The sequence below is a fragment of the Theropithecus gelada genome, chromosome 20 (assembly GCF_003255815.1).
Source record: "Theropithecus gelada isolate Dixy chromosome 20, Tgel_1.0, whole genome shotgun sequence".
Taxonomy (NCBI): domain Eukaryota; kingdom Metazoa; phylum Chordata; class Mammalia; order Primates; family Cercopithecidae; genus Theropithecus; species Theropithecus gelada.
The window spans coordinates 11,581,652-11,608,795 of NC_037688.1; the positions used below are offsets into that span (position 1 = coordinate 11,581,652).

The 27,144-nt window shown below is 39.1% G+C and overlaps 1 protein-coding gene across 11 annotated transcripts in view; it reads left to right on the forward strand.

Annotated features, from left to right (window-relative positions):
• Positions 1 to 27,144, forward strand: part of FTO (FTO, alpha-ketoglutarate dependent dioxygenase) — a 413,322-nt gene that overhangs the window by 159,577 nt on the left and 226,601 nt on the right. For 9 of the 11 annotated variants that reach the window (XM_025369992.1, XM_025369991.1, XM_025369997.1 and 6 more), the window contains 2 exons: positions 16,710 to 16,789; positions 22,737 to 22,880. In XM_025369992.1, the coding sequence (XP_025225777.1) occupies positions 16,710 to 16,789; positions 22,737 to 22,880 (224 nt within the window). The remainder of the gene's footprint in view (positions 1 to 16,709; positions 16,790 to 22,736; positions 22,881 to 27,144) is intronic. The other 2 variants (XM_025369998.1, XM_025369999.1) reach the window with 1 other exon arrangement.

The window sequence follows — 27,144 nt, forward strand, 5'->3', positions numbered from 1 at the left end:
TCAGTCTTAAAAAAGAAGGAAATCCTGTCATGTGTGACAATGTGGATTAATCTGGAATATGTTATGCTAAGTGAAATGAGGCACAGAAAGACGAATACCACATGATCTTACTTATATGTGGAATCTAACAATGTTATAAATGCACAGAGTTGAATGGTGGTTTCCAAGGGTTTGAGAGATGTTGGGTAGATGTTGGTCAAAAGATACCAAGTTTTGTTTATGCAGAATGAATAAACTCTAGAGACCTAATGTACAGCATTGTAACTGTATTAGTCTGTCACATTGCTCTGAAGAAATACCTGAGACTGGGTCATTTATAAAGAAGTTTCATTGGTTCACAGTTCCCCAGGCTGTTCAGGAAGTAGGATGCTGGCATCTGCTTGGCTTCTAGAGAGGCCTCATAAAATTATGCTGGAAAGCAAAAAGGGGGAGTCAGCACTTCACATGGCCAGAGCAGGAGGAAGAGAGAGTGAGGGGGGACGTGCCACACACTTTTAAACCACCTGATCTTGTGAGAACTCACTGTCATGAGAACAGCACCGAGAGGATGATGCTAAACCATTCATGAGAAACCGCCTCCATGATCCAGTCACCTCCCACCAGGACTCACCTCCAACCTTGGGGATTACAGTACAGCGTGAGATTTTGTGGGGACACAGATCCAAACCGTAGCAGTAACTATATTTATTAATATTGTATTACATACGTGAAATTAGCTAAGAGGGTAGATCTTAAATGTTTTTAGCACACATACACACACACGATTATGTTAATTAGATGTTTACATAATTAACATATGGGTATGTTAATTAGATTGGTTTTAGAAGTCATTTCACAACGTATATATATATTAAAACATTACATTTTTACATTGTAGATATATAAAATTTTTGTCAATTATCCTTCAGTAAAGTTCAGAAAATGTTTTAAGTCACAAAATAATCTACTTTGGTTATTCAAGTTTTTTGATATTATATGTATTGCTACAGTGAACCTCTTTATATATATATATATCTTTATTTCCCCAGGAAATATTGCTAGAAGTTGAATGCCTTGGTGAGGTATTATGGTGTGAACATTTACACAGTACATATTCTATTGTCAGGCTGTTACTTAGAGAGATTTTTATTTTCATTCCTACCTGCAGTGTATGAAATGTGATCATCAGTTACTTCCACCTTTACTTCCTCCTTTACCCTACTTTATACAGTGCTAAGCGTTACAATTTACAAATATTTTTGCCACTTTGATGGGTGAAAATATTGCTGTTATTTTAAATTTCATTTCTTTATTCATGAGGTTGAACATTTTTTATTTTTGTTGGCCACTGTTTACTTCTTTCTGTTATTCATTGGCTGATCGTATTTTGCTCATTTTTCTGTTGAGGTGTTAGTGTTTTTCTTAACATTTACTTTATCCAACCCTTCTGCCCACTTCCCAGGTATTTTCTTATACCCAATTTTCAGTTTTGTACTTAGATTTTTAATATTTATTTTAGGTGAAACATCTTTCCATTTAAGTCTTAACTGTAATACTTACATTAAATTAAATAGCAATATATGAAATTATTTAACTGCGTTTATGCTTACTGCTAGCCTTTTTGTACTGTGATTTAAAAAAAATTCTTGATTGTTCTCTTGGTCAGCCAAAATGTAATTTCTAATAATATTCATGAAGACTAATGGCAGGGAAGTGGTCGTGGCATATTCTTTGAGTCTTTGCATTATGGAAGAGTGACTTCCTATCCTTTCATTTGTAAATATCTCCTTGATTGGCTATAGGATTATTGAGTATCAAACTTTCACCCTTAAAACTCTATAGAGGCTGGGCGCAGTGGCTCATGCCTGTAATCCCAGCACTTTGGGAGGTCGAGGTGGGTGGCTCACCTGAGGTCAGGAGTTCAAAACCAGCCTGGCCAACATAGCAAAACACCATCTCTACTGAAAATACAAAAATTAGCCAGGTGTGATGGCGCATGCCTGTAATCCCAGCTACTCAGGAGGCTGAGGCAGGAGAATCACTTGAACCTGGGAGGCAGAGGTTGCAGTGAGCCAAGATTGTGCCACTGTACTCCAGCCTGGGCGATGAGCGAGACTCCATCTCAAAAAACAAACAAACAAACAAACCAAACCACCCACCACCACCAACTCTATAGATATTGTTCTGTGACCTCTGATATTTGATGTTGGGAGATGTCTGAGGCCATCTTCATATATGATTTCATTGTGGTAAGCTGTATTTTCTGTTTGGACATTTGTAGTATTTTATATGTAATTTTTTAACAGAATATGTTTATGTCCTTGCTCAACCATTTTATAGTGCAGACTCTGGTCTTTTCACAACCTTGGAAAACATTCTTCTAGTGTTTCTTTGATTATTCTTATATCTTTCTGTATCTTACTTTTTTTTTTTTTGAGGTGGAGTCTCACTCTGTCGACCAGGCTGGAGTACAGTGGTGTGATCTCGGCTCACCGCAACCTCTGTCTCCCAGGTTCAAGCAATTTTCCTGCCTCAGCTTCCGAAGTAGTTGGGATTACAGGCGCCTGCCACCATGCCCAGCTAACTTTTTTTGTATTTTTAGTAGAGACAGGGTTTCACCATGTTGACAGGGCTGATCTCGAACTCCTGGCTGGCCTTAAGTAATCCATCTGCCTTGGGCTCCCAAAGTGCTGGTATTACTGGTGTGAGTCACCATGCCCGGCATGTATTTTACTTTCTTTCTCTTTTTTTTTTTTTTTTTGAGATGGAGTCTGGCTCTGTTGCCCAGGCTGGAGTGCAGTGGCATGATCTCGGCTCACTGCAAGCTCTGCCTCCTGGGTTCATGCCATTCTCCTGCCTCAGCCTCCCTAGTAGCTGGGACTGTAGGCACCTGCCACCACACCCGGCTACTTGTTTTGTATTTTTAGTAGAGACAGGGTTTCACCGTGTTCGCCGGAATGATCTCCATCTCCTGACCTCGTGATCCACCCACCTCGGCCTCCCAAAGTGCTGGGATTACAGGCGTGAGCCACCGCGCCCGACCCCAGCCTGTATTTTACTTTCATTCTGTGATTCCTGTTAAGTACATTTTGATCTCCAGGATCTGTTCCTCATGTCTTAGGTTTTCCATCACTCATTTCTTATATTTTTCTGAGTTATAGGAGAATCTCTTGAGTTCACTCATCCAGCTCAGTAATTTGGTTTTTCTGCAGCATGCTTTCTGCTGTTCAGTCCCTCTATTGCCATGTTAAATGAAGAAACGGTATTAAAAAAATCAATTGCAAGTGGTTTTTCCTGATCTCATACTGTTCCAGCTTCATGTCTGCTTACCTTATTTTCACAGATGCAGTGCCCTCTTGAATCAAGCGTCTTCTTGAAAAACTGAGAATTTTCTAAAATTTTATCATGTCAGTTCAAGTAAACCTTTTTCAGAAAAGACAGTTTTGATCAAAGTGCCTCCATTCCTTTGAACTGTAGTAATTTTGCAGTTCTGGCAATGACTCCTTACCTCTTTATCCTCATAGAAAGTGGACTAGTACTGGCTTATATGCAAGTAGCTGAGAGTGGTTCTGTGAGAGATTAGTATGGATTCCTGGCCAAATCCTTTACTTGAAGGTGGAAGAAAATGTGTCTTTACACAGCCAGATAGAGATTTTATAAATTGGAGTGTGCTTAAGCACTTGTTTTTGTCTTTATGTGGATGCTTGCAGTATGAGCAAACCATGGTAGGTTTTGGCCCACTCCTATCGTTGCTGGTTGCTCCAGTTCCTTGTTTCTGCAATGCCTGGTACTCAGAGTCGTGGCTTATAACAGCAACACATCCTGGGGTCTATGCGTATCACAGATTGTGTGCATAGAATTCTCGCTACAGTGAGTATCATAGGTTGTGTACATAGAATGCTCACTACAGAGGCAAGAGCCTTGCTCTCTGGGTGCCCCGTAAGCTTCCCTTGCCCTCCTGCTCTCTGCTTTCTGAGTTAAGAGGTGAACATTTCACTTAGGATTTGATTGGTATGTTTATCAGGCTCGCTGCTCTTTTGGAGAGACAATCACGTGTCAGCCTTCTTTGCCCTTCTTTAATCTAATTCCACCTATACTATATTCAGCACAATCATTTGCACTTCTGGCATATTGAGCACCTTTCTCTAATATATAGTGCCAGAAGAGGTTTTGATCCATTTTTATGTTCCATTGATTGACTCATTGAGAATCTAGGAATGGGACAGGGCCTGTGTCTATACTGGCATCTTGCCAGGAACCTTCCCCTCCCCCTTTCATTGGCTATCAAATTCTGAAAATGTTTTCAGCCATGGATGGCCCACATCTAGGAAAAATAAGGTCATAAATATTAAGATTGAGAGATGAGAATGGACAGGTAAGTAAGAATGAAAAGCTTCAGTGATTGTCTGAAGCTGGGAAGATTGGATTTCAGTATTGGGCTTATTTACCCCAAGAGTGCCTTTAGCAAAAGTCATGATTGTTTCTGTAAGAAATTTGGGTGAAATGGCCCTGGTAACATACGTGACAACAAACCCAAGGAAATAAGGGCTGGGGTAAATTTAGGGTGACCAACTGCCCTTTTCGTCTGCGGTCAAGGGGATCTCGGGATGCAGGACTTTCGGTATTAAAACCAGGAAAGTCTTGAACATGAATTGGTCACCGTAGCGTAAATTATAGCATTGCTTCTGTGGTCTTTTATATATGAGATGAGATTTCATGCTACAGTGAATGTCCAGAGCTGTCTTCACCACTGCCAGGGCATGCAGCATTCAGCCAGCAAAGAGTGAGAGCGTCCTTTATTTTTGTATGTGCGTTGTCACATCATCTACAAACTCTTACTCCAGTTGGATCCAGTGTCAGTCAAATTTCAGCTATATTCTGAGATAGCTTTGGTAAATAGACATTCTTTAATTTTTTTTTTTCTAAAAATTATTAGGAATAATCTTTTAAAGCTGGAAAGGTCTTAAGCATATCCTTTCAGATGCACAATCCATGAAACTTGAGTCACTTTTATAGACTTGGAGTTTTCGATAAATTAGAAGCTCTTAAATGAAAATTACAAGTTTCTTTTTTAAAAGTCATAAAGGATTAGATACAGTTGGAAGCAATTTCAAAAGAACTGTTTGATTAGAGAGTTGCCAAGGATTTAAATGAAGGTGGAAGCCTCAAAGTATACCTTCTAGTGTTGTGTTTGCCATTTGGCCTGAGTCACTAGGTGACTCAGTGTTCCCCTCAGTGGAACAAAAGCACTTAACAAACATGCTCATTAAGGTGGTGATTTTTCCCCTAATTATGTCTGTGGGTCCCAGTATTAATAGCATAGGAGTAATAAGGCTTTTATTTGGGTAGATCAGACTGGCATTTATGAATTTCCTAGAAATTGTCCCAGTCTTTTATGGGAATCTAGCCGGGGGATCCCCCTTCAAACTCCACTTTTTTATTATTTTGCGTGACTCTGAAACCTCCTTTAGGCAACATAGTCAGGATCAACCAAAACTGCTCAGGAATGTCCTCAGAGATGGCAAACGGGAAGAGAGAATGGCCACTTAGCCTTCTTCATCAGCCCTTAAAGTCACACTTCTGAGCCCGTCTTGGCTTTTGATCCTCTCTATTGTTGTGTTTATATTTGGATTTAAAACTCCAAATGTATCACTGATGTTTTCATCCTCACCTCTAATTGCATTTTGTAGTATTATTCTGCAATGTCCTAAGGTTTTGTGACTTATTCACCTTCAGTTAGTTGTTGCTGTGAAAACCCCAAGAGTTGCTCTTGAGTTTACTTTTTCCTGACTTGACTCATCTAATTCATTAGTACGTCCTATTATCTTTTCCTAGAACATTCTAAATCTGTTGTCTGCTCATCATCTCCTCCGCCGTCTCTGCAGTTCAAGTCACTGTTAACCCCTGCGTGACTTACTGCAACAGCTTCCTGACTGGCCTTCTGCTTCCATTCTTGTTTCCCCTTTAGTTCTTCCTCTTTCCTATAAAGCTGCCAGAGTGGTCTGTTCAAAGTCAGATTAAATTTTTGATCCTTTTGAATTTGCTACACAGACAATAATATAATCTGTGAACAAAGATACTCTAATTTTTTCCTTCTCTATCCATATACCTTTTGTTTTCTTTTCCTGTCTTAACTGTGTCAGCCAGGTCTTCCAGTATGATACTGAAAAGAAATGCTGAGAGGAGATATCCTTGTCTTATTCTTCCTCTGAGCAGAAAAACTTCTAGTTTCACACTGCTAGGTATGATGTTCACTGCAGGTTTCCTTACACATTCTTTATATGTTGAAGATGTTCTTCCCTATGTCTAGTTTACTGAGATTTTTTTTATCATGAATGGGTATCACATTTTGTCAAATGGTTTTTCTGTACCTAGTGGCTTGTTGGTGTGATAGATTACATTAGTTGATTTTTGAATGTTGAATCAGTTTTTTATACCTGGGAGAAATCTCACTTGGTCATGGTGTATAATTCTTCTTATACATTGCATTGTTGAATTCAATTTGCTTATATTTTGATGTGGATTTTTGCATCTATGCTTATGAGATAATATTGGTCTTTAGTTTTCCTTTTTGTAACGTCTGTCTGGGCGATGCTGGCCCCATAGAATGAGTTTGGAAGTATTCCCTGTGTTACCTTCTCATAAAGATTGTTAAGAATTAGTATAATTTCTTCCTTAAATGTTTGGTAGAACTCAACAGTGAACATATTTGGGCCTGGTGCTTTGGAAACATGTTAATTATTGATTCAATTTCTTTAATAGAGATAGGCCTATTCATATTACTCATTTCTTCTTGTATGAGTGTTGGCAGATTTTACTTCTCAAGGAATTGTGCATTTTGTATAGGTTATCAGATTTTGGGGTAAATAACTGTTCATATCATTTTAAAATTATCCTTTTAATGTCCATGGGATCTGTAGTGATGTCACCTCTTTCATTTCTGACATTAGTGATATGTTTCTTGTCTCTTTTTTTCTTAGTCTGACTAGAGGCTTATCAATTTTATTGATCTTTTAAAAGAACCAGCTTTTGCTTTCATTAATTTTCTTTATTAGTTTTCTGTTTTTTATTTCATTGAGGTACATTAACTTTTATTGTTTCTTTTCTTCTGCTTACTTTGGATTAATTTGTTCTTTTTTTAATTTCACAAAGTAGAAGCTTAGCTTATTGATTTTAGATCTTTCTTCTTCTAACATAAGCAGAATGGTATATTAATGCTATGCATTTGTGGCATTTAATGCTATAAATTTTCCTTTAAGCAGTGCTGATGTTGCTTCCAACAAATTTTGATAAGTTGTATTTTCACTTCATTTAGTTCATTTTTCTTAAGTTTTTTTTGACCCACAGATTATTAGAAGTATATTGTTCTATCTCTAAGTATTTGGGAATTTTCCAACTATCTTTCTGTTATTGTTTTCTAGTTTAATTCCATTCTGGCCTGAGGTCAGACATTGTATGATTTTCATTCTTTTAAATTTGGTAATGTGTGTTTTATGACCCAGAATGTGGTCCATTTTGGGGAATGCTCCATGTGAGCTTGATATTAGTGTGTATTCTGCTGTTGTTGAATGAAATAGCCTATGTAGGTCAGTTATATTCAATTGACTGATGGTATTGTTGAGTTCAACTATGTCCTTAATGATTTTCTGCCTGCTGTATCTGTCCTTTTCTGAGAGAGGGATGCTGACGTCTCCAGTTATAGTAGTGGATTTGTCTGTTTTTCCTTGCAGTTCTGTCAGGTTTTGCCCTATACATTTTGATGCTCTATTATTGGGTGCATACATGTTAATGACTGTTACATCTTCTGGGAGAATTTAACGCCTTTCTCATTATGTACTACCCTTTTTTCTCTGTGATAATTTATTTTTGCTCTGAAATCTGCTTTGTCTGAAATTAATATAGGCACTCCAACTTTCTTTAGGTTAATGTTAGCATAGTGTATCTATCTTCTTCATTTCTTTAAGTTTAATCTCTGTGTATCTTTATATTTGAATTGAGTTTCTTGTAGACAACATATGCCTTGTTTTTTTATCCATTCTGATAATCACTTGTTTTTTAATGTGTATATTTAGACCACTGGCATTTAAAGTGATTATTGATACACTTGGATTAATATCTACCATATTTGTTAAGTTTTCTATATTTTGTCTTGTGTTTCCCGTTTTGGTCTTCCACTCTTTTTCTGCTTTTTTAGTTTTGAGTATTCCATGATTTCATTGCATCTCCTTTCTTAGCATATCAATTACATATTTTTTTTTTTAAGTAGTGACCTAGAGGTTGCAGTATACATTTACAAGTGTTCCAAGTCCACTTTCAAATAACACTATACTGTTTCACAGATAGTGCAAGTACAGTAAAATAAAATATTCCTAATTTTTTTCTCTCATCTCTAATACTCATTGCTATCATTAATTTCAGTTATAAATAAGCATACATAGGCACATATATATATATATATGTGGCATACATAATTGAATACATTGTTGTTATTATTGTGAATAAATTGTTATCTCTTCTATCAATTAAAGGTAAGAAAAAGAATGGTTTTTATTTTGCCTTCACTTATTCCATCTCAAAGTCTCTTCCTATCTTTATGTAGATCTGAGTTTCTGACCTATATCATTTTTCTTCTGACAAATTTCTTGCAATATAAGTCTACTAGCAACAAATTCCCTGAATATTTATTTGTCTGAAACATTTTTTAAAAAATCTTTTCTTTCTTTCTTTTTCTTTTTTTATTATTATACTTTAAGTTCTAGGGTACATGTGCATAACGTGCAGGTTTGTTACATATGTATACTTGTGCCATGTTGGTGTGCTGTACCCATCAACTCGTCAACACCCATCAACTCGTCATTTACATCAGGTATAACTCCCAATGCAATCCCTCCCCCTTCCCCCCCCATAATAGGCCCCGGTGTGTGATGTTCCCCTTCCCGAGTCCAAGTGATCTCATTGTTCAGTTCCCACCTATGAGTGAGAACATGCGGTGTTTGGTTTTCTGTTCTTGCGATAGTTTGCTGAGAATGATGGTTTCCAGCTGCATCCATGTCCCTACAAAGGACACAAACTCATCCTTTTTTATGGCTGCATAGTATTCCATGGTGTATATGTGCCACATTTTCTTAATCCAGTCTGTCACTGATCGACATTTGGGTTGATTCGAAGTCTTTGCTATTGTGAATAGTGCCGCAATGAACATACGTGTGCATGTGTCTTTATAGCAGCATGATTTATAACCCTTTGGATATATACGCAGTAATGGGATGGCTGGGTCATATGGTACTTCTAGTTCTAGATCCTTGAGGAATCGCCATACTGTTTTCCATAATGGTTGAACTAGTTTACAGTCCCACCAACAGTGTAAAAGTGTTCCTATTTCTCCACATCCTCTCCAGCACCTGTTGTTTCCTGACTTTTTAATGATTACTATTCTAACTGGTGTGAGATGGTATCTCGTTGTGGTTTTGATTTGCATTTCTCTGATGGCCAGTGATGATGAGCATTTTTTCATGTGTCTGTTGGCTGTATGCATGTCTTTTGAGAAATGTCTGTTCATATCCCTTGCCCACTTTTTGATGGGGTTGTTTTTTTCTTGTAAATTTCTTTGAGTTCTTTGTAGGTTCTGGATATTAGCCCTTTCTCAGATGAGTAGATTGCAAAAATTTTCTCCCATTCTGTAGGTTGCCTGTTCACTCTGATGGTAGTTTCTTTTGCTGTGCAGAAGCTCTTTAGTTTAATTAGATCCCATTTGTCAATTTTGGCTTTTGTTGCCATTGCTTTTGGTGTTTTAGACATGAAGTCCTTGCCCATGCCTATGCCCTGAATGGTATTACCTAGGTTTTCTTCTAGGGTTTTTATGGTATTAGGTCTAACATTTAAGTCTCTAATCCATCTTGAATTAATTTTCATATAAGGAGTAAGGAAAGGATCCAGTTTCAGCTTTCTACTTATGGCTAGCCAATTTTCCCAGCACCATTTATTAAACAGGGAATCCTTTCCCCATTTCTCATTTTTCTGAGGTTTGTCAAAGATCAGATGGCTGTAGATGTGTGGTATTATTTCTGAGGACTCTGTTCTGTTCCATTGGTTATATCTCTGTTTTGGTACCATTACTATGCTGTTTTGGTTACTGTAGCCTTGTAGTATAGTGTGAAGTCAGGTAGTGTGATGCCTCCAGCTTTGTTCTTTTGACTTAGGATTGTCTTGGCAATGCGGGCTCTTTTTTTGGTTCCATATGAACTTTAAAGCAGTTTTTTCCAATTCTGTGAAGAAAGTCATTGGTAGTTTGATGGGGATGGCATTGAATCTATAAATTACCTTGGGCAGTATGGCCATTTTCATGATATTGATTCTTCCTATCCATGAGCATGGTATGTTCTTCCATTTGTTTGTGTCCTCTTTTATTTCACTGAGCAGTGGTTTGTAGTTCTCCTTGAAGAGGTCCTTTACATCCCTTGTAAGTTGGATTCCTAGGTATTTTATTCTCTTTGAAGCTATTGTGAATGGAAGTTCATTCATGATTTGGCTCTCTGTTTGTCTGTTACTGGTGTATAAGAATGCTTGTGATTTTTGCACATTAATTTTGTATCCTTAGACTTTGCTGAAGTTGCTTATCAGCCTAAGGAGATTTTGGGCTGAGATGATGGGGTTTTCTAAATATATAATCATGTCATCTGCAAAGAGGGACAATTTGACTTCTTCTTTTCCTAACTGAATACCCTTTATTTCTTTCTCTTGCCTGATTGCCCTAGCCAGAACTTCCAACACTATGTTGAATAGGAGTAGTGAGAGAGGGCATCCCTGTCTTGTGCCAGTTTTCAAAGGGAATTTTTCCGGTTTTTGCCCATTCAGTATGATATTGGCTGTGGGTTTGTCATAAATAGCTCTTATTATTTTGAGATACATTCCATCAATACCAAATTTATTGAGAGATTTTAGCATGAAGGGCTGTTGAATTTTGTCAAAGGCCTTTTCTGCATCTATTGAGATAATCACATGGTTTTTGTCTTTGGTTCTGTTTATATGCTGGATTACGTTTATTGATTTGCGAATGTTGAACCAGCCTTGCATCCCAGGGATGAAGCCCACTTGATCATGGTGGATAAGCTTTTTGATGTGCTGCTGGATTCGGTTTGCCAGTATTTTATCGAGGATTTCTGCAGAGGTTTCTGGTGTTTTTTGTTTGTTTGTTTAGCTGTGCCCTGTCCCCAGAGGTGGAGTCTACAGAGATAGGCAGGCCTCCTTGAGCTGCTGTGGGCTCCACCCAGTTCGAGCTTACCAGTGGCTTTGTTTACCTACTTAAGCCTCAGCAGTGGCGGGAACCCCTCCCCAAGCCTTGCTGCTGCCTTGCCCTTAGATTACAGACTGCTGTGCTAGCAATGAGGGAGGCTCTGCGCGTGTGGGACCCTCCTGGCCAGGTGTGGGATATAATCTCTTGGTGTGCCGTTTACTAAGACCCTTGGTAAAGCACAGTATTGGGGTGGGAGTTACCCAATTTTCCAGGTGTTGTGTGTCTCAGTTGCCCTGGCTAGGAAAAGTGATTCCCTTCCCCCTTGTGCTTCCCAGGTGAGGCGATGCCTCGCCCTGCTTCAGCTCTGGCTGGTCGGGCTGCAGCAGCTGACCAGCACCGATTGTCTGGCACTCCCTAGTGAGATGAACCCGGTACCTCAGTTGAAAATGCAGAAATCACCTGTCTTCTGTGTCACTCGCACTGGGAGCTGGAGACGGGAGCTGTTCCTATTCGGCCATCTTGCTCCACCCCTGTAAATGTCTTTTTGTTTTTTTGAGACAAGAGTCTTACTCTGTCTCTCAGGCTGGAGTGCAGTGGCGCAATCTCGGCTCACTGCAACCTCCAGCTCCCGAGTTCAAGCGATTTTCCTGCTTCAGCTTCCTGAGTAGCTGGGATTACAGGTGTGTGCCACTGCGCCCACCTGATTTTTGTGTTTTTAGTAGAGAAGGGGTTTTACCATGTTGGTCAGGCTGGTCTTGAACTCCTGACCTCAAGTGATCCATCTGCCTTGGCCTCCCAAAGTGCTTGGTTTACAGGCATGAGCCACCACACCTGGTCTGTTTCTCCTTTACTTTTGAAGGATAGTTTTGTAGGATCCACAATTCTAGGTTGCTGTTTTTTTTCCTCTCAACACCTTAGGTATTTCACTTCACTTTTATATTGCTTGCCTGGTTTCTGAAGAAATGTCAAATTTTTTGGGTTTTTTTGCTCCTTTATAGATAAGCTGTTTTTCCCTTCTGGCTTTTTTCAAAATTCTTTATCTTTGACTTTCTGCAGTTTGAATATAATATGCCTAGGTGTAGGTTTTTTTTTTTTTCCTGAGCTTTCTGAGTCTCTAGTTTGGTGTCTAACATTAATTTAAGAACATACTTAGTTATTATTGCTTCTAATTTTCTTCTGTTCCTTTCCCTCTTTCTTCTCCTTCTGTTACTCCCATTATACATATATTATACCTTTTGTATAATATACTTCTGTTTGTTTTTTCTTTTGTTTTTCAGTCTTTTTTCTCTTTGCTTTTCAGTTTTGGAAGTTTCTCTTAATATATCCTCATGCTCAGAGATCTTTCATCTAACTTGCCCAGTTCTCTAATGAGCCCACTAAAGGCCTTCTTCATTTCTGTTACAATGTTATTGATTTCCAGCACTGTGTTTTTGAGTCTTTCTTGCATGTTGTCTACGTTGTCCTTTACAGTCCTTAGAATAGTAATCATAGTTTAAAAAACATTTCTGATAATTAATTTCTGCCATTTCTGACTCTGGTTCTGATTTTTGCTCAGTTTTTTCAAACTATTTTTTTTTTTTTTTTTTTTTTTGCCATCTAGAAGGCCTTGTAATTTTTTCTTGATAGGCAGATGAGATATACTGGATAAAAGGAACTGAAGTAATAATGCAGTGGTAAGGTAAGTTGGGAGGGGAAGCATTCTATAATCTTATGATTAAGTCTCAGTCTTTTAGTAAGTCTATGCCTGTGAATTGTGAACCTCACAAATGCTTCTCATTTTCTTTTTTCTCACTCTTAGTTGCGATAGGATGCCTAGCAGGGGCTAGGAGTTGTAGGTGGCATTGAGGTATGTTCATGCCACTACACTCCAGCCTGGATGACAAGTGAGACCCTGTCTCCTGAGAAAATAAATAAATAAATAAATAAATAAATAAATAAAGTGGCTATTTTTTCCCTTCCTTCTGCCAGAAGCATGAGAAGATGTTTTTGGATCTTCACTGTGAGAACCTGTTAGAGCTTTTGGAGATAAAACTCACAAAAGTCTGGGAGTTCCCTAAGACTGAGCTCCCCTGGACTTTTTAACTCTCAGTCCTGTCTACATTTAATCTCCAGCAATTCAGTAGTTACAGTTACGATTTTTCTACCCTGGTACTGGTTCCCATGCATGTTGCTGCTTCTTGTTTTTTACTCTGATAAATTGTCATTCTCTATTTCCAGTCTGTCTCTCCAGAGTGAGGAATGACAAAATTACATGTCATTGAGAGCCATGCTCTTGGTTTTATAATATCTTTACGTCTTTGACTTACCACAATGTAACTTTGAATGTTGTACCACTTTTCGTTCCATCCTCCTGTCTTTTGTGCTTTTTCTTGTGTTTTATGTCTGCATATGTTATAAACCTCACAATACATTGTTATTATTTTGGATTTAAACAGGCATTTATTCTTTCCTGATATTTTTTACTTATGTTACTTTTTATTCCTTTCAGCATATCTAAATTCCTTCTGATATTATTTTTCTTTTGCCTGTAGAATTTCATAACAATTCTTATAGTGTAAATCTACTGAATATAAATTGTTTCAGTTTCTTTCTGAAAAGTCTTTATTTCACTTTTATTTTAGAAAGGGTGTTCACTATGTATAGAATAGTAGATTGACAGTTTTTTCCTTTAGTATTTTGTCACCTAGTTGTCTTCTGAGTTTTATAGCTTCTGATGAGAAGTCTGCTGTCATTCTAATCTTTGCCCCTCTGTATTTAATGTCTCTTTTACTGACTGCCTTTAACATTTCCACTTTATAACTAATTTTAAGACATTTCATTATGACATGCTTTAGTTTAGTCTTATATCATTTTTTTGGCTTAGAATTCATTGAGCTTATTGGATCTCTGGGTTTATAGTTTTCATGAAATTTGGTGAATTTTGGCCATTGTTTCTATAAAAATGTGTATGTATTTGTCACTCTTCCTTCCCTAGAATTCAAATTAAATTTTCATTAAATGGCTTAATATTGTCCTGGAGGTCACTTATGCTCTTTCATATTTTTGTAGTCTTTTTTCTTTAGCCACTTTGTTTTGCATAGTTTTTATTTTTTATGTGTTCTAGTTCACTGACCTTTTCTTCTGCAGTTTCAAATTGCTGTTCATCTCATTCAGTGTGAGTTTTGTTTCAGATACTACATGTTTAACCTTTAGAAGCTTCACTTATATATATCTGAAAGGGCAGACATGTACATTTAGAAGAAAAGAGAGATGTGACTATCTCGCATATTGTGTGTGTGTGTGTGTATCTTTCATTTCTCTGTTACTTTTTGAATGGATGTTGGATATTGCACATAGTATTTGTTGGGTGCCTGATTTTGTTATACACTTTTACATACTTTGGCTTTTGCTCTAATGAATAATTAAATTACTAAGAAGAAGTTAGATTTTTTTTTTTTTTTTTTGTTAGTTTTGAGATGGAGTTTCACTCTTGTCTCCCAGGCTGCAGTGCAATGGCACGATCTCGGCTCACTGCAACCTCTGCCTTCTGTGTTCAAGTGATTCTCCTGCCTCAGCCTCCCGAGTAGCTGGGATTACAAGCACCTCCCACCATGCCCAGTGAATTTTTGTATTTTTAGTAGAGACAGGGTTTCACCACATTGGCCAGGCTGGTCTCGCACTCCTGACCTCAGGTAATCCACTCACCTCGGCCTCCGGAAGTACTGAGATTACAGGCATGAGCCACTGTGCCTGGCCAGAAGTTGGATCCTTTCGAGGCTTAGTTTTAAGCCTTGCTAGGTGGGACTAGAGCAACATTTAACCTAGGACTCATTTAGCCCTACTTCCGCAGTGATGCTTTCCTAAGGATTTTCTAGTATCTCGTAGTGAGAGCCATTTTGGCTGCTGGGATCATAAAATACTCCTAGCTGTGTGTGAGATCTGAAATTGGTTCCACCTGCTGCATTCTGATGCTTCTTTTTATGGCCCTTGGGTATTTTTTATTCATACATGCACAGGTCAGTGCTCTTCCAAATACTTAAGGGAACCCTTCTGCAATCTCTGTTTGCTCTCTCTCTGTATATCTGTTTCTGTTTCAGCATTCTGCCTTTCAAGGCCCTATGGCCTTGGCCTCCCTATACTCCAATCTTTGTCTTCTCAACTTGGCAAGAAAGAAACAGAGACTGAGTTTTGACTTCCTTTTCTTTATTCTGTGGCGTTGAAACCATTTCCATGGAGAAAGTTAAGGCAATTGTAGGCGTCTCTCACCTATTTTGTTTCTCTTCTCCATGGGATTATATCTTGCTGAAACCTTTGATTCATATTTTTGGCTTGTTTTGTAGTTGTTTAAGGCAGAAGGGTATATCTTGTCACTGTTACTTCACAAATTCCTAAGTGGAAATCCTGCCTTAATATTTTGCATTTCCTTTCTATGTTTAGAGATGATATTGTAGGTTGTTTTTGCTGACACATAAGGGGCCTGGTGGCATTTGCCTCTTAGTTTAAGTCATTATCATTTCTGGTATCTTGATTAAAATCTTGTATTGCCTGTATAGGATATCATTGCTGGAAACATTACAACTCTCTTTTTTTTGTACTAGAGGAAGTCATGTCCTAAGCAGAGGTTGTATAGATTTTGCCTGACTTGTGGTATCATTTCTCAGGATCTGCAACAACTTGGTCATTGGTTTTTCTCCCACTGCTTGTGGTTTTAGGAATATTCTTCAACTGATGAATTCACCACCTACTTCATTCTTGGGTTGTGAATCCCTAGACTTGAATTCTGTTCTAAGAGCCAAACATGCAACATGCTGAATTGGTTAGTTTGTTGCCTGGAAAATTGTTAGGGCAAAATTGATACTTTGATTACAGAAGGAAAGAGGCAGATTTTTCAGATGAAAGGTGTTCAACTCCAAATTCTGGTTTATTCTAAAGAGTAGAAGTAGATGTGTCATGAGAAAGTGAAAGAAGCTCAATCCATACATAGTGAATTTTATAGTGGGTGGGCATTATAGGACCACAAATAAGCAGAGTGACCCTATATCTTGTTTGCTGAGGGCAGTCCTGGTTTATACCTGTTGTTCTGGAATAATGGTAAATAGCACCCCCTTTCACTCTTCAAAGTGTCATACTTTGTATGATAGAATATATACATATTTAATTATAGACATATGATTATATATCTACTTACACTTACATATACTTGTGTATGTATAAGTATATGTAAGTATATCATATTTATTATATACTTATATTTGTATTGTTACACTTGTTATATATCTACATATGTAATCTCTACTTATAAGTAGATACATATATAATGGAACATATATATACACATATATATAGTCACCTACTTATAAGGGATTGATTAAAGAATACAAGGTAAGTGTTGATTCCTTGGTTATTGTCATTTCTTGAAAGATGGATTTACTGTTTACTTTGTGTTTTAGTTAAATAATATATAGTATATACTGACTAATAAATATGGTTTTATAAATTTCTGGTGTTTTTCCTGTAGATGATCTCAATGCCACCCACCAACACTGCGTTTTGGCTGGTTCACAACCTCGGTTTAGTTCCACCCACCGAGTGGCAGAGGTAAGTGTAAATAAAAATGTGATTCACACCTAATTGGATGTGACAGAAGTGGTTGAATGAGCAATTTATCATAGAGCTTTGGAAGAGTATTTGATGGGAAAATTGCTTCCATCTAACTTGACTTGCGTCTGTTTACTTGCTTTTTGAGCTTTGGATTGTGTTGGATACAGTTTTAGAAAGTGTATGCATGGCATGGGATAAGTGTATTTTGCTTCTTGGGGTTATGTTTCTTGGAGAAGGAAAGTGCCATTGACAAGTGTTTATAGTTAGAGGTTTATTTAGAGGGTTGTATCTGTCAAGGTCAAGGGCAAGAGATGACCGGAGGAATTGGGGCAGATTTTTGTGCTTGTGCATGTGTTAGCTGTGGCTGGGTTTGGATGTTGAGAATTTTCATTTTCCTTAACTTTTTGGTCGGACTTCTGGGCATGTGAATGTAAATTAAAGAGAAAGTTACAGCGTTGCCAAGGAGTTTCTGAGCTCCCAGATGTGTTCATAACCCAGACTTTATTGCTAAATTCTGCCACCACTTGCAATGGCCGATGGTTAGCTGTTCAGACTAGTTCAGAATGGAAAACTAAGAAATGAGAAAAACTCATATTAGTCATGTTGGGGTCCCATGTACTCAGTTAAGAGGGGTTCCAGAGAGCAAGGCATAAAAGGGATTACAAGTGACCTTCTACCTAAGCTTGCTATGCATGCTTTGCTTTATAGCTTGACCTTTTATGGAACTACAGGGGACAAGTGTGAGAAAATTGGGCAGAAGTGGTACAGGAAGGTGGGAGGTATAAGTGCATGGTGTTCCAGTGGCAGTACTGCCTGAGTCTATACGGCAGTGTTGTGTCTTGGTCATTAAGTAGCTTTACCAGTGGACCTATCATATTGCTGTGTGGCAGAGAGAGAATGAATGAGTATTTAAACCAAGATGCCAGCCAGACCATCCAGCACCCCTTTCTTCCTTTCTCCCCTTTCTTCTCTTTTCCATTCACTCATTCATTTAAATATTTGAGAGCCTGTTATGTGTCCAAAACTGTAGGCCTGGGAGATAGAGCCATCAACATGGCCATCATGCCCACCACCTTTGTGAACTTTTGTTGGGGGGACAAATTTTAAACAAACACAGAAATAATTGTCTTAGAGACCTAAAAGGAGTTCTGTTAGAAAAGAGGGAAGGGAGGAAGGAAGGTAGGTAAGGCCGAACAGAGGAAGGAAAGAAGGGAGGGAGGGAAGAGCTAGTATTTATAGAACATCTAATATGTGCCTTGTGTTGTATGGAAGGATTTCATTTCCCCAGTTATAGGCATCTGTCTTTCTAGCTATAACCCTCCCAAGAATCCCTTTCTTGTGGATCACTTGAGTATATGGCTACTTAAATGCGCCCTTCAATGTCTTTCCTAATCTAAGCCGGAAGAGTAGACAGTCTCGTTAGTGCTGGGTCCAAAGGGCTGTACAAAACGATAAATAAAAAGCTTGGGAAATATGTTCATGGGGATAATAATCATACCTAATTCATAGTGTTCTTATGAGGATTAAATTAGTTAATACATGTAAGTCTTTTTAGAACAGAGACTGGTATACATTCAAAGAAGTTCGCCACTACTACTATTATTAAATTACTTCTACTGCTACTACTGTCTTTTCATTTTATTCTGATGAAAAACTAATAGGAGATAGGAACAACTAAAGCTCACTGTGTGGAAGGTGATTCTGTTTTCATTTGTACACTAGAGTATACATAATAAAGCAAGAGAGATTAAATCATCAGCAAGTTTTGATTGCAGGAATTACAATTCAGAAGGGATTTCAGTTTGTTCATTCTTCAAACTTTTATTGAACTTTATAGTATTCAAGTTATTATTGTAGGGACTTGTGAACGGGAATGGTCATGTTCAGTGTCTTCAAGATGCTTATAGTCTAAAGAGTATGCACAGCGCAGAGTAGAAAGTAGCAGATAGCCCGGCTAATTTTTGTATTTTTAGTGGAGATGGGGTTTTGCCATATTGGCCAGGCTGATCTTGAACTCCTGATCTCATTTGATCCACCCACCTCGGCCTCCCAAAGTGCTGAGATTACAGACGTGAACCAGTGCGCCCAGCCTAGATTTTAGTTTTTGATAATTGTGTCAGAATGTTCTTGGGATTCAATACAGAATGTCTTCTTAAAGAAATTTAAATTTTATGCATAATTATATTTTGAATAGGTAGTTAATGCAAATGGTTCAAAATAAAAACAAATACCTAAGGGTATACAGTTAAAGTCTCTTTCTCCTTAGGCCAACCAGTCCCTGTCTCCAGAGGCAACCAGTGTTAAAAGGTTCTTGTTACTCTTTTGGTAATATTTAATATATAAGTAAAAATGTATGTAATTTCAAAAACATTTTTAAATATTTTTAAATATAAAAATACATGGTTCTGTAGTTTTGTTTCAGAAAACTTTGGTAGTAATTACTCATTAATATATAGTTCTTATCTTGGAGTAGGTAATGGCTTTTTAGATATGACATCGAAAGCATAAACAACTAAAGAAAAAAACAGATAAATTGGACTTCATCAAAGTTAAAAACTTTTCTGCTTCAAAGGGTACCATAAATAAAGTGCAGAGGATCCATGAAATGGGAGAAAATATCTGTGAATCATTTATCTCATGAAGCACTTGTATCTCAAATATTCAAAGAATTCTTACAACTCAATAATTCAAGAGAGAAATGATCCAATTTAAAATGGCGAAGGAACTGAATTAACATGTCACAGCCTGGGTGCAGTGGCTCCTGCCTGTAATCCCAGGACTTTAAGAGGCTGAGGTGAGCAGATCACTTGAGGCCAGGAGTTTAAGACCAGTCTGGCCAACATGGTAAAACCTTGTCTTCACTAGAAATTCAAAAATTAGCCAGATGTGGTGCCACATGCCTGTAATCCCAGCTATTCAGCAGGCTGAGGCAGGAGAATCGCTTAAGCCTGAGAGGTGGAGGTTGCAGTGAGGCGAGATTGCGCCACTGCACTCCAGCCTGGGCAGTAGAGCAAGACTCTGTCTCACACACACAAAAAAAGACGGTATACAAATGGCCAACAGACAAATGAAAAATGCTGAACATCATTAGTCATAGGGAAATACAAATCAAAACCACGATGGGATAACATTTCCCACCCACTAGAATAGCCAGAATAAAAAAGATAATGACAAGTGTTGGTGACGACCTGCAGGAAGTGGCACCCGCGTGCACTGTCGGAGGGAATGGATAGTGGTGCGGTTACTTTGGGAAACAGTCTGGCACGTCTTCAGAAGGTTAAATCCAAAGATACCCTGTGACATAGCAATTCCATGCCTAGGTAGATACCCAAGAGTGATGGAAACTTCTACAGGAATATTCATAATCAGCAAAAAGTGGAAACAACCCAAAGATTCATCACTTAATGAATGGATAAATAAAACGTGGCGTATCCATGCAGTTGAATATTATTGGGCATTCAAATAGAATACAGTAATGATGCATGTTACAACATGAGTGACTCTTGAAAACATATGAAATGGAAGCAACCGGTCACAAAAGATGTATATTATATGATTTCCTTTATATGAAGTGTCTAGAATAAGCCTCTCCATGGACGTAGAAAGTAGATTAGTGGTTGCCTAGGGTTGGAAATGTTGGTGGAAATCAGGCGGGGTTGGGGGTGACTGCTAAACGGTACAGGGTTTCTTTTTGGGGTGATGAAAATGCTCTAAAATTAATTGCAGTGATATTTGTATAACTCTGTGAATATATGAAACAACATTTCATTATATGCTTTAAATGGTTTAATTTTATGATATGTGAATCATAGCTTAATAAAGCTGTTACCAAAAAAAAAAAAAACAAAAAACCTATCTCAGACTAGGCCTGATTATAGGTTATTTAAATAAAACAAAACACTATATATCCAGAAAAAAATTATTCCCCACACTGTCTCTCTCTCTTTTTGTTTTCTGCAACCATAATTCATTAAACTAGTTTTCCTATTGTTGAGAAATTTAGGTTGTTTCCAATCTTGCATGAAAATGCAATTAATAACCTATGTAGCTCACTACTTGGGAAAGTAAAGGTGCATGTAGGAAAACTTTCTAGATGGAAGTCATTTTAAAAAGATGTTGTAGGCTGGGTGCGATGGCTCATAACTGTGATCCCAGCATTTTGGGAGGCTGAGGTGGGCGGATCACTTGAGGTCACGAGTTTGAGACCAGCCTGGTCAACATGGTAAAACCCTGTCTCTACCGAAAATACAACAATTAGCCAGGCGTGGTGGTGCACGCCTTTAATCCCAGCTACTTGGGAGGCTGAGGCAGGAGAATTGCTTGAGCCTAGGAGGCAGAGATTGCAGTGAGCCAAGATCACGCCATGCTACTGCACTCCGGTCTGGGCCAGAGAGTGAGACCCCATCTCAAAAAGAAAGATGTTGTAGAGGTTGCTGTGGGACAAAAATGAGTGGTCATTCACCTTTATTCTTTGTGGGGTTTTCTTGGCAGGAAATTGGAGTTGTCTGCCCTTATGCACCCAGCACTCTGGGATCTTCATATTAAAATACGTATTAGTCAAACTTCTGTTTCTTGGCACAGAAACTTTGTTTTTCCCAGGCTTGTCGATGTTGCATTGGATAAAATGGTAGTAAATGTGCAAGGAAATTTTATACCAGAGGATTAGCCTTCAAGGTTATTTACAAGGACTCAGTTTAAATTACAAATAATACAACCAAAGTATTTTAGGGATACATTTTCCTTGTTGGGATTGAAGGGTATTTATAGCTGACTTTTTATTATTCTAGGAAATCACTTCAATATCAAAACAAGCAGATGCACTGCCCATGTACATCGGCCTCTTTTCCAACATATGATCCTTTATAAAAAGGAGTTTGTCCATTTGACCTCTGTTTTGCTCCCACGAACTTAGAGAGGGATGAACTAGTTATCTCTGTCCTTGCTGAGGCCCAGGTACTAAGTTGTGGCTTTGAATGTGCCTTGAGGGCATAAGCCAAATATTCTCCATTATTTGAAGAATCTATTCTGCCAAAAACTGCTACTGCCTAATGTATGCTTTTTCAGAAAAGGGAAATGAGTTCTTTGCCTTGTGATTATAACTTCATTTTTCCCCTCTGTTATTACGGAACCATTTAATGTGCTTTTGAACCATTTCGGCAGCCGGTTTACCTTTCTTTCCTATCGTTAGTCTCAGGGCATTTGAGATAAAAAGTCAGTGTCCTTGACTTCTTGGTTAACCCGTTATTCATCCAATAATTATTTATTAAATTTCTTCTAGTTTTCGGACTCAGTTCTAGATGTTGTAGTATATATAGAAAATGTATTTAACATATATAAATAGGGCATTAGCCTCAGGGACCCAAATGTTTAGTTAGAGATATGAGGCCCACGTAAAAGAAAACCAGCAAACTAAGTGGCCCACGTGAGGCGAAACTGGCAGCACAGAGCCCAGTGGAATAGGCCACACTAGTAATTCTTGAGTTAAGGAGTACAGGCCGGGCACAGTGACTCATGCCTGTAATCCCAGCACTTTTGGAGGCTGAAGTGGGAGGACTGCCCTGAACCCAGGAGTTTGAGACCAGCTTGGATAATATAGCAAGATCCTGTCTCTCTCTACAACATAAAAATTTAGAAAAATTAGCTGGGTAGAGTGGTGCCTGCCTGTGGTACCAGCTGTTTGGGAAGGTGAAGTGGGAGGACTGCATGAGCCCTGGAGGTTGAAGCTACAGTGAAACATTACACCACTATACTCCAGCCTGGGTGACACAGCAAGACCCTATCTCAAAATTTAAATTAAAAAAAAAAAAAAAAAAGGAGTATAGACTGAGCCATGGGGTCAACAGGTGAATTCACAGCCAGAGACAAATATGAACAATCCTAGGAAGGGCGGCATAGTAAACTTAGATTTTGCCCATAATTGTAATTGCTGGTTCTGTCTCAACAGTGCTCAACAGGAACCTTGGATTATATTTTACAACGCTGTCAGTTGGCTCTGCAGAATGTCCGTGACGATGTGGACAATGGTGATGTCTCTTTGAAATCCTTTGAGCCTGCAGTTTTGAAACAAGGAGAAGAAATTCATAATGAGGTAAGGATTTTTTTTTTTTTTTTGAGACAGAGTCTCGGTCCGTCACCCAGGCTGGAGTGCAGCGGCATGATCTCGGCTCACTATAACCTCCACCTCCCAGGTTCAAGTAATCCTCCTGCCTCAACCTCCTGAATAGGTGGGACTGCAGGTGCACGCACCACCACCCCTGGCTGATTTTTATATTTTTAGTAGAGACGAGGTTTCACCATGTTGGCCAGCCTGGTCTTGAACTCCTGACCTCAAGTGATCTGCCCACCTTGGCCTCCCAAAGTGCTGGGATTACAGTCGTAAGCCACCGTGCCTGGCAGGACTTTCAAGAATTGTGAAAGATCTGAGATTCTACCCTACCTGCAAGCTAACAAGTTAATCTGCCACAGTTTCATATTGGTATAAGACGTGAGACTCTTAGGTCAGAGATGGAGGACAGGTTATTACATACATCAATAGCAGTCACCAGAGTGTCAGTATTTTTGTGTTAGTTCACGAACTTATTTTGTTCAGGCTGCAGTAACAAAATAGCATAAACCAGGTTGCTTGTAAACAACAGAAATTTATCCTCACTGTTCTGGAGGGTGGCAAGTTCAAGATCAGGTGGCATCAAGTTCAAGATCTGGTGTCTGGTGAGGACTTGTTTCATGATTCATAGATGGTACCCTCTCACTTTCCTTACATGGTGCAAGGGCCAGGTGAGCTCCCTGTGGTCTCTTTCATAAGGCTACTCAACTCTTTTTTGAAAGCCTTCATGATCTCTCACCTCTAAAAAGCCCCACCTCTTAATGCCATCGCCTCGGATGTTAGAATTTTAACAGAAGAATTTTGGAGGGACATGGCCGGGCATGGTGGCTCACGCATATAATCCCAGCATTTTGGGAGGCTGAGGCAGGCAGATCACAAGGTCGAGACCATCCTGGCTAACACAGTGAAACCCTGTCTCTACTAAAAAAAAAATAATAATAATACAAAAATTAGTCAGGCGTGGTGGCGGGTGCCTGTAGTCCCAGCTGCTCAGGAGGCTGAGGCAGGAGAATGGTGTGAACCCAGGAGGCGGAGCTTGCAGTGAGCCAAGATCGCGCCACTGCATTCCAGCCTGGGCAACAGAGGGAGACTCCATCTCAAAATAAATAAATAAATAAATTAATTAATTAATTAAAAAAGAATTTTGGAGGGACGTACACATACAGAGCATAGCATTCTCCCAGTGTTTCTATAGGGCAATGCAAAGTAGGCCAGATAACATGTACACATTGAGGGGTTACATTATAGGAGAGGAACCATGAGCTATGGAAACCTAGTCTTTTTCAAAGGATAGTAAGCATGCCTGTCTTTTGCTGTAGGTCAAGACACTGTCTTTATCTTCCAAGCCTATATGCACACCTGCCCTTTTGTTCTGGAGGGAGAAACTCTCTCTATCAAGGTTGTTGCTGTATAAACATCCTTGTGATGAGAGTCCGTAACACAGGACAGTCATTGCTTCCTCACAAGACACGCAGAAGCACAAGAGACTCAGGAAGAATAGTCTCCCAGCAAAGACTGCTGGGAATTGAGGATAGGCCCTGCGAGCAAGTGTCAATGCCTTGCTTTTCATTGATGAAATCAGTTGCAATTCTGCAGTCTGTGAGACCAGCAGGTCTGGATCCCATGGGTCAAAGTTTCACAAACTCTACTTTTCCCACTAATACCCTCTCAATATTTACTTTATCTTTGGACTACATACATTGTTTAGTTACTTAATATTTTACTTTAAATCAACTCTTTTTAACATATATAAATTTCTTTAAAAAGGAAGCTTTATATTGCTACTTTAAGTGGAAATCCAGTATCATTAGCGAAAAGAAAAAGTATCCAGAAAAATAGGTCCAATGAAAACAGAGTAATGTTATTACATTCCAGTAGATATTCTTGTCTGGAGGACGCTCTGAGCCTCAAGTTTCCTTTCTTCGTGTTAAGAAGGGAGATTAGTGGTAATGGTTGCACAGCTTCATACATTTTCTAATAATCATTGGAGTCTGCACTTACAATGTGTGAATTTTATGGCTGGTAAATTATACCTCAAAAAAAAAAAAACCATTAAAAGAAAAAAAGGAGACACTAAAATGTGGTAGAGAACTGAAGTTCATTCACCTATCTGAGACTTTCTTTTTGATATAATAAGAACGATTGATGGAGAATTTGAAGTTAAAAAATGTTCTCATGCATCCTTTCTATAATTAATTGCTGAGCATGTGCCAGACACTCTTCTAGGTGCTTTAGAATATATTGGTAAATAAAATAGACATTCTAGTACAGGGAGATGATGGTAAGTAATAAACATAATACATTGGTAAATCATACAGTATGTTAGAAGTTGCTAAGTGCTACAGAAAAAAAAAACTGAGCAAGATGATGGAAACTGAGAGAACTAGAGAGCCTCCCTGTTGAAAAGATGTCGTTTGAGCAGAGAATTGAAGGACATGAGAGACAGCCATGTGGGTATCTGGGGAATTGCCTTTTGGGCAGAAGGAACAGCCACTGCAAAGGCTGTGTGGTGGGGGAAAGTCTGGAGTCCATGGAACAGTCCAGGAACAGTACTGTTTGAGTGGAGGGAGTGAGGTTGCTACTTATAGGAGAAGAGGTCACAGAGGTAGTTCCAGGAGACTTGGGAGCAGCAGATTGAATAGGTCCTTGGAGGCCCTTGTAAGGACAAGGCCTTTCCTTTTTACTCTGCAGGAAACGGGGGCCCATTGAAGAGTTTTGAGCAAAGGAGAAATAATGTCATCTCCTATAGTGACATAGTATCTTTTTAATGTCTTTGTAAGTTATTTAATATCTTGTGAACTGCTCCACACTTTGTGAAACATTGTCATAATCTCCAGAACCACAGGGGAAGCTGTTCTGCCTTTCAGGGGACTGGTAACCACTTCTAATGCTGAGCTCAGGTCTGACTTGCTTCCCTTCATTGTGCCTGATGGGTGTTCTACTTTCTGTCTTATTAGTCCCTGCTGGAGGCATTGCTGATAGCCAGAACTTCAGGAAGGAAGACACTTATAGGCCTGATGACCTCACTGAATTAGACCGGGGAGCAAAGTTATGTCTTTCTGCATATTTACAGTATAGAAATTCTAATCTTGAAATGTAGTTATTTCCTTCTCAAAAAATCTCACGGGCCGGGTGCGGTGGCTCACGCCTGTAATCCCAGCACTTTGGGAGGCCAAGGTGGGCGGATCACGAGGTCAGGAGATTGAGACCATCCTGGCTAACACTGTGAAACCCTGTCTCTACTGAAGATACAAAAAAATTAGCCGGGCGTGGTGGCGGGCGCCTGTAGTCCCAGCTACTCAGGAGGCTGAGGCAGGAGAATGGTGTGAACCCAGGGGGCGGAGCTTGCAGTGAGCCGAGATTGCGCCGCTACACTCCAGCCTGGGCAACAGAGTGAGACTCCGTCTCAAAAAAAAAAAACTCACAATTTTCGTGTCAGACTGGCAGAATGGGTGCTTGCTTTAACATGCATACAGGCTATCTTATTTCCCTATCCTTTCTCATCTTTTGTGACTGACTGTGATGTTTTGTTACCATCAATGGATGGGAGAAATCTGTAAAATCACACTGTGTATCTAACAGAATATTGTCATCTAAGTCTATCTGCTTCAGGCTGAGTGTGGTGGCTCACGCCTGTAATCCCAGCACTTTGGGAGGCCAAGGCGGTGGATCACCTGAGGTCAGGAGTTTGAGATCAGCCTGGCCAACATGGTGAAACCCTGTTTCTAGTAAAAATACAAAAAGTTAGCCAGGTGCAGTGGCAGGTATCTGTAATCCCACCTACTTGGGTGGCTGAGGCGGGAGAATCTCTTGAACCTGGGAGGCGGAAGTTGCAGTGAGCCGAGATTGTGCCATTGCACTCCAGCCTGGCCAAAACTCTGTCTCAAAAAAAAAAAAAAAAAAATTTGTCTGCTTCAGAAAGTGACTGGCTGCTTTTGACCTTGTATGTTAGGCAGGTGGGGCAGAGATGTACTGTATCAGAAACCTCGGCCCCTGGGGTTGAATAGATACAGTGATCTTTAATTTAAATAGTGTGTGTGCCAGTCTTTACCATTCCCCTGATCTCTGATTCTTCAAGGTCATCTCCTTACTTTCACAATTAATTCCATATGTCAGGGCACATTGTCAGATATTGTTCTTTTGCCATACAAGTTGGCCTGGGATTTAGCAGTTGCATGCCTGCTCTTTACTTTGTCCTATTGTTCAGTGAAAGCCCACTTGTCCATAAGAGTTCTCCCAGTTGCTTGCT